At 38.7% G+C, this 12,046-nt stretch overlaps 1 protein-coding gene across 1 annotated transcript; it reads right to left on the reverse strand.

Annotated features, from left to right (window-relative positions):
• Positions 1 to 5,443: 5,443 nt before the first annotated feature.
• On the reverse strand, positions 5,444 to 9,388 carry LOC122653626 (3-epi-6-deoxocathasterone 23-monooxygenase CYP90D1-like). Its single transcript, XM_043847530.1, has 8 exons — positions 9,053 to 9,388; positions 8,386 to 8,710; positions 7,779 to 7,928; positions 7,429 to 7,674; positions 7,257 to 7,346; positions 6,993 to 7,178; positions 6,716 to 6,837; positions 5,444 to 6,040 (listed from the first exon to the last, which is right to left on the reverse strand). The coding sequence occupies exons 1-8, from the start codon at positions 9,262 to 9,264 to the stop codon at positions 5,956 to 5,958; spliced, it is 1,416 nt and encodes a 471-aa protein (XP_043703465.1). The 5' UTR covers positions 9,265 to 9,388; the 3' UTR covers positions 5,444 to 5,955.
• Positions 9,389 to 12,046: the final 2,658 nt, after the last annotated feature.

Below are 12,046 nucleotides of genomic sequence, written 5' to 3' on the forward strand. Positions count from 1 at the left end.
AATGGGCTATAATTGATCGGGTCCCAATCAGGACACCATTGTGCCACTACCTTCCACTAGGAATGCCCAATTATTAATCGTTCAGGCTTGAGCCCAACACGTTAAGGACCGAGTGATAAACATAAATTCACCCTGACCAATCGGGGAGTGACACGTGGCAATCCCAACAATGAAGAACCAGGCTAGAGTCACCCAAACCGAACCCGAGCGCGGACCCCGGACCATAGGCACAGACCACCCACTCTGGGCATGGACCCATGGACCTCCCAGGACATGGCATGCCCCGAACACGTCATACCCATACAGGTCATCCCCCAAGCGCAAGCACCCGTGGATCGCCGTCAGCAAGACAACCTCGTCAAGGACTCTAGGCCACTGCCTATCAAGTCACGTGGAGTGAATGGACTCAAGCACCTTGAACCTCATCTACCACGTAGATAATCTATCCATCAAGGATACGAAGACCTCCAAAGACACCATGTCTCTAAAGAAGGCAACTATCTAGTCTATCAAGGACTCTACATCTCCCGGGAAGACAACTACCTAGTCTATCTAGGACTCTACATCTCTCGGGAAGACATCCAATCAGGAACAAGCCTTGCTACCCAGGGACTCTATCACCTACAACAAACACTCTACATCATCTGGGACTCTCCACACCGCCATGCACTACTATAAAAGGCAAGGTACACAATCCCAAGAGGGGATCGAAACTCACCTTGAATACTACTATTCATCTGTTTGCTCAGAGAGATCTAATTTAGGCATCAGAGAGTCCTAGGCCGGAACCACACCGGTTCTCCTTTGTCACCCCAGGGTCTTTTGTAGGTTACGGCACTCGAAGGACCACTGAGCGATTTTTTGACGCAACACCGAGTTTCTCTTCACCCTTGATGAAAAAATAACCTCTTAATCTATGGGATCTAACCCTCCCCAAGAGAGAGAGAGGTGAATCAAATATTCTTGAATAAGGGATGCAAGTTAATGATGGCATTTACTAGTCCAGGAGTCCAGGAGTCTAGTCATAACATCAATTGTATGAAGAGATTCTCTCTTCACCCTCGGTGGTGGAAAACTTTCTCCAAGGAAGTATTTGTTTCCTCAATAATCCACCTAGATAAAAAGCTTCTTAAGCCATTATCTATTGCATGTTTTTTAAGTTGGAGATCTAGTTTTTGTTGACATGTCCCCTAACAAATAGTTTATGTGATCAACATTGGTGTAATAGTAGGTTAGATCTCAACCCTAACCCAGCCCATAAATATTTGGCACTAAACCATACAGGTCGGGCTAATTTTAGGTGGGTGACTACTGACTACATCTTAGCCCATCCACCCCTCGCCTTTTTAAGTTTTATCTCCTTATTTTTAGATATCAATGTCATTTAGAAACTCCAAATGATTATACATAGGACATTGTTTCCTTTTCACCTGGGGTGAACAGAGAACCTCTTAATCAGGAATTTGACCCTCCAATTGGACCGAGAAAGGGTATTCCGAATCTAAGTAAACAAGGAGCATAAGTCATCGATGACATTCTCTATTATAGGAATCCGACTATAGCATCAAATCACCTAAGATGAAGAGATTCTTTGTTTACCTAGGTGGCGCAAAACTTTCTCCATGATTAGAAAGGGTGTCAATCGGTTCAGGTTTTTTTTTTGGAGGGAGGGGGGGGGGGGGGGGAGGTGGGGTTTCAAGATGAGCCAAATAGATTTAGGAAAAACTAAAACCAAAATCGAAATGATTTGGTTCTTATTTGATTTTTATGTATTCGGCCTAATTCAGTTCTTATACGGTTTTGAATAATCAGTTCAACTTATTCAATAATTTTTAAAAAAGTTGCGCTGTCATATTTATTTGGTTCATTTCGATTCGATTCAAACCATTAAAACCAAACCTAACGAGCCAAACCAAATTGAATTTACATTCTTAAAGCCAAAACCGAGCCGGTTTTTCAATTCGATTTAAAACAACCAGTTTCGGTTCCGATTCCAAATGGACACCCTTAATTACATGAACTCTGATACAAAAGAGATCAACTTTTCATAAATGGAGGAGAGTGTAAGACGTGGAAAAACACCTTAGCCCACTTTGTGACAATGTGGGCTGGCCCATTATTGGCTGTGGGCATAGCCCAGTTATTCTGTTAGGCTGAAACGTGGACTGATATGCCTTAATTGTCTTGCCTGCCTCAGGTATTTGGCCGAGGCCAAGTGCTTCTCAATGGACAATTTTGATGGTTGAATCCCTAATTAACTGAAGAAAGCTTTACCTGTTATCGACACCCGGGGAAGTCCCCCGAAGAGGCCATTCCCAGTCTGTCCCCTGACAGGCACACAGCGACCTGCTCTCGCCGCAGAAGCAGTTTGAGCAGTCCACCAAAAACCTACAAGTTTAGGACTAGGACCCGTGCCCAGTCTTAAGAACCAATCCTTTTCCTAAGGTTAAAAAAGACTTGAAGACTTGTAAACTCCTTCTCCTGCCTACCTTTTTATTTTTTGCGGTAAAACCTGCTTACCCATTGACACAAACTCAAAAGGAGAAAATAAACAGGGCAAGTAACTTCCCAAATTTTCTTCTATGCATTTTTTTCCCCTCTATTTTGGTGATAAGTTTTTGATTGGATTGGTCAATAAATTCATTGAATTTGGTCATAATACAAGTTACTCGAGCCAATGAAATCTTTTAGAAAAGACATGTGATCAGATCATGGTGCCACCATTGGCTTTGTGGGAAGATTTCATGAAGACTAGGAATCGAATCCTACTCTATTTTTAGGGTAGGGGGGGGGGGGTTGGGGGAGGGAGGAAGTTTTGAAAGTGGACCATACAATCTGTGGATGCGCCCGACCCCCACCGAATTGCAAGATCTTTAACCTTCAATGTAGGTCAAAAGAGTCACAGGACTCCCCCAGTTACTATCACCATGATCTTTTCATATTTTCATAAAAAAAAAAGATGTATTCAGTGCACGAGGCTCCTACCACGGTAGAATTTGGGGAGAGTCATAATGTACACAGCTTATCCCCGTTTTTTGGAGAGATTATTTTTCATCTTGAACCTACAAGGCTGCAACTTTTAGGTTGCAATAAAACAACCTTACCGTTGCGTCAAGTTCCACCCTCCTCTTTTCATGTAGTGATGAAATTCTGACATGGAACTGAAAGAACATATTTCAAATTCACATACATTATACAACACCCAACACTAGCAGATTAATTATCCAAGATAACCTATAAAAAGAAGAAGATGTCAAGATGATGATGAAGTTAAGACTGAAGAGACTTAAGTTTAGATTATTCATGTACATTATACAGAACTCAGCACTAGCAAATTAATCATCCAGGATAACTTATAAAAATAAAATGAGATCAAAGATGCTTATGTTGTGACTGAGGAGAGCAAGGTTTAGGTGAAGAGAGTAAGGTTTTAGGTGAAGAGATTAAAGTGGGTCATAGACTCATATAGCCATAGCCCATAGGGGAGCATCACACAAAAAACATCTGAATGACAGCCTAGCATGATGAGATGTGGAGCCAATGTTACAAGGTATCATCCATCAATCAATGTTACCCTAAAAAAAAAAAGCAGAGATGTTTGGATAGGAAGAGACCTGGAGAATCATTCCATCATTCAGGTAATCCACTTTTCAAATTTCAATTCACCTAATTACTTGGGATTCTCTACAATCACCAATCCTGTTTAGTTGATCTCATCAAAAAAAAAAAATCCTGTTTAGTTGATTCTCTTAATTCCATTAGTACTCATGAGTTATGTCCCTTCCTAACACTTTTCACCTTAACCTAGGTCCTTTTTTATTACTTTTAATTTACTTTCAAATCATTCTTTATTTGTAATTTTTTGTTATACACAATAAATTGACAAAAATGGATTTTTTCTTCTAACACTTTTCACCTTAGACCTATGTTCATTTGTTTGTTCTTCCCATTGCTTATATTTTGATTCTAGCATTATTTTTCTAGCTGTCCATCCATCATAGGTCTTAAAGCATCACATGATTAATTGCACTCAAGCATTTCATGAAGATATATATATATTTTTTGCCTAATATTCGATTGGATCGAGATTTTCTTCACCTGCAGTAAAGAGATTCCTTACCTTTGTTGTCGTTGGATGGGATTCTAAGGAATGACGATGATTTCAGATGGCTATGACCATTGATTTCCTTCACCGAAAACTTCTCCTATTCGATTTCAATTATTATCATCTCAAGTCTCCACAATCTAATCTAGACAAGCTTCACTTGGTGAGCAATATCTCGATATTAAATTTTGGACCCAAGTTCAATATGATAAAGCATATAATTAAGCTCATATACTCCCCATTTATATCCATGCACTTTATTGGTAGTCCCAGACACTCTCTTGGTAATCTTAAAAATTTTAATGTTTTGTTTTGCCACTAGACCAATTAGGATTAGTTTGAAATGAAAAGATGTGGGAGAGGACTTAGGGTCTATCTATCCGTAAAATTTGGCCCCTTTCAACATGTCATGGCAAATTGGTCCAACCAGTTAAGCTTTCATTAGTGGATCAACCACAAAATTTTCAACCATAAAGTATAACTTTAGTTATAATAAAATGTTTATGCAAGACATTACACTTGTAAAACTCCCATCAATATATATTGCTTTAATTCTATTTGACATCCCCTTTCTTTTTATCCATAATTGATCCCGCATAATAAAAACAAAAATGCTAACGTCACAAGAATATGCACGAAAGAGCATTACAATAGCCAAACAACTTTGTGGGGGGAGTGAGCGCGCTGCGCCAAACACAAGGGGCGACATGACCGTCACTCCCATGAAAGGTGGAAATGCCCACCCTGTTGATGCTTCTATGCACTAGGTGCGTGGGTTTAGTCCTGCATCTGGTGTATGAGTGCTGTTTGTGTTTTGTATATCCGCCATTCCACGGTTCTAAAAGTTGATTAACCTTTTGGGATTGACGTGTGGTTTATATGATTACCTAAAAAAAACAAAAAAAACCGTAAGTTTCTTCAGTTATATTGATAAATTTTTCTTAAATACTTATCTTTTCTAAAACCCATTAAATAGTCTCTCTTTGGAGAAGGCAGCTATTGGTCTTGTTGACAGCTTAGAGAAAGAGCATCTAGGCTTGTGAGCAGGGTGGAATGAAGGAGTGCTGTGGAGGTGAAAAGTTCCTACTCCAGAGCTTTTTGTTTGTAATTTTTGGTTTTTGTTAATCTTAATATTAAATTTTGAGGAAGACTAACACAGCTGCTCGGCTTATGATTTAAAAAAAAAAAAACCCATTAAATAGTCTCTCTAATCATCCTATTATATGATTTATTAAGCTAAAACAAGCACCCACACGCACACACAAGATTCTTTATTTAAAAAATGGAAGGGATTACACAAAATAGCTTTCCATTACAAATGAAGACCAATGAAGAGAGTGAGACAGTAGAAGCTGCAAACTTTGAAATCATTTCTCCTTTTCCCCACTAAAACAAAATAGCTTAACTTCCATTAAAAATTTACAGTGCTGATTGGAACCCTAATGCTGATTTAACACAAATTATGGTATGTGCTCCCCCATCCCTTGGGGGCCCGGGTCAGGGCCACAACCTAATAAGGTAAACCTCTTAATCACCTTTATGGAATTTGTACAAAGACCCTTGTAGAAAGTAGACAAAGATGGTGAAAGGGGGGGAAAAGGAATTAGCAAAAGAAAGAGATGCTTTTGACCCTAGAGGATATATATATGTATCTCCAATTCTCTTGTCTTTATATAGAAGAAGAAGACAATTTGTGTCAGGCTATGGTTGCCTTCCACACGTGTGCAATGAACCAAACTTTTCTTTGCCCTCCTTATTAGGTTTTGAGACTTTTTTTTAAAGATTGTTTCGTTTGATTGTCCCCTCACATTCTCTTGAGAAGGGGACAAAAACTAAAGGGCCCTCCTCTTTTATCTCCTTTTGACCCACACTGGCATTCTTTTTTTCAATCTTATCGTGGGGAAGTTGATAACTGAATCATCCTCGGCCACCCACCTACAAAATTGTAAAACATAATAAGTATTCACTCATCATCAGATGAACAACAAAGTCAATTTCTATGTAAATTTGAGAATCTTGAGTCACATTTATTGGAAGTCAAGGGAAAAAGAACCACCCTTTGTATTCATATCTTAGGTCTATAGATTTTGATGTCTTAGAAATATAAAATTTGCAGAATGAAAAGAGTTTAAACTGAACCAACGAAATCGAATCAAACCGAACTGAACCGATATAAGCTTATTGGAAATCAAATCGGACTGCATCGAGACCTATAAGACACCGAATCAATCGAACTTAGAAAAACCAAACCGAAACCGATGATAACCTGATAAGAAACCTATACCAGCCCGAAATTCATAAAGAACACACACTCTGTTTCATACTTCTGAATATATTTACATGGTAAACTAAAACCATGTTTTGTATTCATTTATTCTCACACTAAACCGATGAAACCGAACCGAAATCGGTCCAAATCGACCTATTAACACCCCCTATGTTAGCCACTGTAATTCACTTTTAAGAAATTTTTATGGTGCCCGCTGTAATTCATCTCACATTCCATTACAGTGCCTGGTTCCTTACACAACACACACACACACAGAGAGAGAGAGAGAGAGAGAGAGAGAGAGAGAGAGAGAGATCAACTTGCAAAAGGGTTGTCGGTACCTGAATTGAGTCACAAAGTGGTGGAGGAAAATGGAAGCTTCCAGCCTGGCCAGGTCAAGTCCAGGACAAAGCCGCTGTCCACCTCCAAAGGGGGTGAAGTTACAAGAACCCACGTCTCTGTCCTGAAATTATTACAAGGCAAGGTAAAAGGTAAGACAGTTTGCTTTAATTAGGTGGTGTGAAGAAGAAAAAAACCCAAAAAGAAAGAATAGACAGAAATGTAGAAGAAGCCAAAGAAATCAACAAAAAAAAGGAGAGGGCCCTTCTAATTACTTACTTGCCATCTCCATGGATTGAATTGGTAAGGCCAATCGTAATGTTGTTCATCAAGATGAACTGATCTAAAGTATGTGAAGACACACCATCCCTTTGGTATCAAATACCCTTTAATCTCCACATCTTTCATGGCCTTACGCATTACTCCTATGATTATGTTTCCCATCCTTAAGGTCTCTGTTATTACCTGTCCATGTACAGTTCATGTTACAGTTTGATATATGAATTACCAGAATTGGGCGCAACTAGCAAGTCTGCAACTTACATTTTGTGTAAATGGTAAAGTCATGTAGTCATTCCAACATAAAGGTTCTCCAAGTTTAGCTTTTAGTCTTTTCAACTTCATGTTTTCCTCCTGAGATTGGTAGATGAGCTTTCTGTATTAAACAATATAAACTACAGTACTTGCAGGATTAATTAAGAAATTGAGAGAATACCATCAATTGATGAAGAGCTATTGGAGAATCACTGAGATACTTTATAGCAAGAGTCATAAGGAGGGGTACTGAATCCTCCCCTGGTATCATCAAATCAATCATGTTGTCTGATATTAATTCATCCGTTAATTGCTCACTTGGGTCACTGAGCAATACATCAATCACATCTTTTGGAACACTTGGGTTGCTTCTCTTCCTTCTGTCTTGGATAATTTCATGAACCAACTTCACCATTCTCTTCTTTGCCTGAAAACAAGATGAACAAATTATCTCTCTCCACAAGAATTTATAGATAGGAACAATTAATCTGTGCTAGTTGAATTGGGTTTTAAGTTTACTAATCAACTTGCCTGTAATGATCTGTAAAGCTGACTTCCTGGTATCTTTACCGGCAAGGAAATAAGACCTGCAATGAATTCTTGAAAACTTTTCTTTAAGAACTCTATTTCTTCACCTGGATCTAAACTAATCAATGCCTTCACCAGTACTTGAAATGCAATCTGATGAAACAATTGGTAGTGTTTAGCAACTTGCTTGACAATATATGAGTAATCCAAACTAATTATGATAATCCAAATGAGTTCTACTAATTCCAAGATTCACTTCTCAGTATCTGTGTATGGGTGAGAGATGTAAAAAAAACGAGAACCTAAAACGATGCAGAAAAGAATGGAAATCTCTCACAAACAAACAATCAGGAAATGCCACCCAAAGATTTAGGGGCTATATGGATATTTTGGTAAATTTCCGGGGTTTTTCTATAAATCAATCTGAGAGAGGTGTGAGGACGAACCGTTATAACCCTATTCTCCATTGATAGTGAAACAGATCTTAACGGTCCTTTGTAATTAGCACACTTATGCAAACGACATCAAACCTAGAGAGCAGAGCAGAGCAGAGAGAGAGAGAGAGAGAGAGAGAGAGAGAGAGAGAGAGAGAGAGAGAGACGAAGCTGACATTTTTTGTTTCATCTTGGATGTAGATGAGCTGATTGTCTTTCCAAGTAGCCATGGATGCTTGCACGTACTTCTGCATGTCTTGCGTAATCTGAGCTTTGAGGTGAGGTGATTTGAAGAAGGCTCCAATGAGTCCATGGACTCTCCTTTGTAAGCTTCCATTGATGAGCAAAATGGATGACTTACCCATCAACTCAGTCAGTGACCTTGGGTAAGATGGCACAAAAGCCTTTGCATCACTCTGCAGAACAAACTTACTAATCTCTGCATCTGTTGATATGATTGTTGGATTACCAAAGATGTGTGATTTGAATACCTTTCCATACCTGATGAACAAAGCCCACCAAAAACAGGTCAGTTTCTCTCTTCCTTCCAGTAAGTACTGCATGATTCTATCATCATCATCATAACTCATTTCAACTACTGGAATCTGACCCAGAAATGGTAAATGTAAGTTTTTGATGGGGACGGCTCATAGCCTGTCCTGTAGTGAAAACACTAATTATACCCATATATGTTCTTCTCTCAGAGTAATGAAACCACCATTAAAACATCACAACAAACTACCAAAAAGACCCAATTTAATCTTAATAGAAAAGAAGTGATTCTTTAAATGAATGATGAACAAGAAAGCTAACAAAGTAAGGAGGAGGAGGTAGTGAACTCACATGAGTCGACGCTTGTCCATAAAGCTTTCAGGGCGGTCTGAGTAGGCACAAGAGATGAACTCAAAGGTTTCACCGATGAGAGGCCATCCAAAAGTACCCAAAGGAAGTGGGCATCTGTATCTTGATCTGCTGATTTTGTCCTTCAAACTCCTACAGAGAAGTATGAAAGACAACAGAAATCCCAACAAACCCAAAATCCAGACATTGTCCATTTTTGGATAATTTCCAGTTCAGTACCTCTCTCTCTACTTCTTCTTACTCTTCCACTCTTATATATGATCAATGATGATGACTACGGAGGGTGTTGAGGTCCATGACTTTGTGTATGTTCACGCATGAATGAGAGAGAAAGAGAGAGAAAGAGGGTGGATGATAAGTATGTTTAAGCTTAATTAATGCACATGTAATGCATGTGTGTGTGTGTGTGTGAGAGAGAGAGAGATGGAGAGGAGTGGATCCGGTTTCCTAAGACCTTTGTCTACCGGAAAGTGTTTTGAAAGTTTCATGGTAATAACTGGACCGGATCCAACAGCTCCTTTAGGCTGGTGGGCTTCACCTAGTGCTGGTTGGACCAGGTCCAAATTGGACCGAACCAGCTACTATTGCAGGAAAAAAATTTCCTCTGAATCAGGTAGCAGGAATTTTCCTGTTGCCCGTAATCATAGGCGCCGAAACAGAATAATTCCCTTCTTCTATGGGTTCACAAATACCTCTTTAGTTTTAATATTTTTCAAAATTCCCCTTTTAAATCGGATACTTAGATCAACCAGTTTGCCGGCCGGCCGGCTGGTCAGACCAGTAGTATTGGTGGTGATGAAACTTGACATAATAATGCTGGCTTTGGGATGAACAGTAGAGGGTATGTTTGGGGATATGTGTTGACAAGGAAGGCCCAGTGCTCGATGAAGAGCCTGAAAGAAAAAACACATGAAATAAATATTAACATTACAACAAACAAAGTACACCCACACGACCAAGAAAGCTTTTCCATGTAAAATGGTGGTATCATTTCTCTTTGAGAAAGAGAGAGAGAGAGATGTCCCCACGGCCATGATCATCTTGTGGCACAGTAGTTCGAGCGTCCCTTGCAGAGCAACTGGTGGCCTCGTGCTTACATGTGAGATTCAATAACTCCAACACACTCTCCATCATATAATTTGGCACAACTCTCTCTCTCTCTCTCTCCAAGATCTTCTTCCAATCCACACACACTAGCCAACCTCTCATGTTACTTTCATTCCTATCCTTTCTTCTCAATTTTTTATGTGATACCACATGTGGGTTCTTCTCTTTTACCCAAAGTACTCTTAATTATATATTTTAATTTTTAAACACAAAATAAAACCCATCTCTCTCTCTATCCCCCCCCCCCCTTTGAGTGGCATCCTTATTATTCAAACCTCACAATTTTAATTCACTATTCCATGCTTTTTTCTTTCTTTTTCTCTTTGTTCTAAACTACCTAGGTTTTTTTATATTGGAAGAAGGTTGGGTATGCTGTCACCTTTCGATAGGTTAACAATATACACCAATTAGAGGGCTGGACATAATATACAAACATTTGTGCAAGTATAATATAATTAATTCTCTAGAGCCCACATTTTCAGTCAAATCAAATCTCACAAATTGGTTTTGCCTTTTTCAATTCTAAAGTCTGTATCCCACTTTCCTTTTAGCTCTTACTTTTAAACTACCTAATATTAGGATATTTTTATTTACAATTACTTCTTAAAGCATCTTCTAATCAAATCTCTTAAAACCCACCAAGTTGTTCTCTGTCCTCTCTTAGTACTTATGCTTCTGTTGTTAGTAAATAATTAGCTTAATACTGCTATATCCTTGCTTTAGTATCTTAATAGAATACTTTGGATACTTGGCAAAATTATAACCAGAAGTTGTATTATGGACAGTGTGGGAGCTTTCATTACGCAATCCATGGTGTCCACATCCTTCATGGAATTTGCATGTGAACCTATGAATTCTCTCATTTTTTTTAGGGTTTTGGGGGGGGGGGGGGGGGGACTGCCATGAAAACCTATGAGTTTGGTAACAAGAATATACTAGTTTCTTACATTTTAAATTCCTAAATACAAAACCAAAGTTCAATTCAACCAAGCCTGCCCTAGGGGTATCAATCTGTTCGATGGACTAATAATGGTTCAAACTGAAACCAAATCACGCAAACCACTAAACGAAAGTTTGGTTTAAATTTCGGCTAGGTCTGATTCGATTTTTGTTTTTCATATCTATACATTGAAAAATACTGAAAATAATATTTTTGTTTTTTTTTTAATCGATTTTTCAGGTTCAGTTTGGTTTCCAATTTCAGTTGATCCGGTGATAAGGGTTTGGTTTGGAATTTGGACTGAATCGGTTGGATTCAATCTTTCTGACAAATTTGAGCTGGAAATTGTTACCTTTACCCTAGGATTCAAAACAATAAATCGGGGATTGAATTGGTCTTTGCTAATTATTGGTCCCAAAAACCCTAGAATTTGCCCTCAAATCTGAAAACTCAACAATTCTAGGGTTTTGGATGAAAAAATCGGCCAGAATCAGGTTCAGTCATAACAATTCGATCAACCCGATTCCAATTTTTGAAATGGTGCCCCTACTCCCCCACCCTCAAGAACATGAGAAAAAAAAAAAAAAAAAAAACCCCCACAAGTGGCACTAAATATGACACGATTGAGACAGAATGATTTTTTTTTATAGAATGTGGTCCAAGTTAATTAAGTGGTGCCATGTAGTGTTCCTCCTATCCTAACTGAAACAAAATAAAGGAACCCAGATTGCAATGAATCACTGGGCCACTCTCATCCCCACAACTCTAAATCTGCATGCTACAAAAGTGAGAGAGAAGGGATTAGAAAATAAAAGGAGTTTTTGCTACTTTGGTTGAGTTTGAGTTCTCCATCTCTATCAATCCATCTCATGAAACCATTCATTATAAGATGAATCTAACTTCTTGCCTGTGCAAACTTTTGTTTGGTG

This window comes from Telopea speciosissima, chromosome 3, assembly GCF_018873765.1.
Source record: "Telopea speciosissima isolate NSW1024214 ecotype Mountain lineage chromosome 3, Tspe_v1, whole genome shotgun sequence".
Classification (NCBI taxonomy): Eukaryota; Viridiplantae; Streptophyta; class Magnoliopsida; order Proteales; family Proteaceae; genus Telopea; species Telopea speciosissima.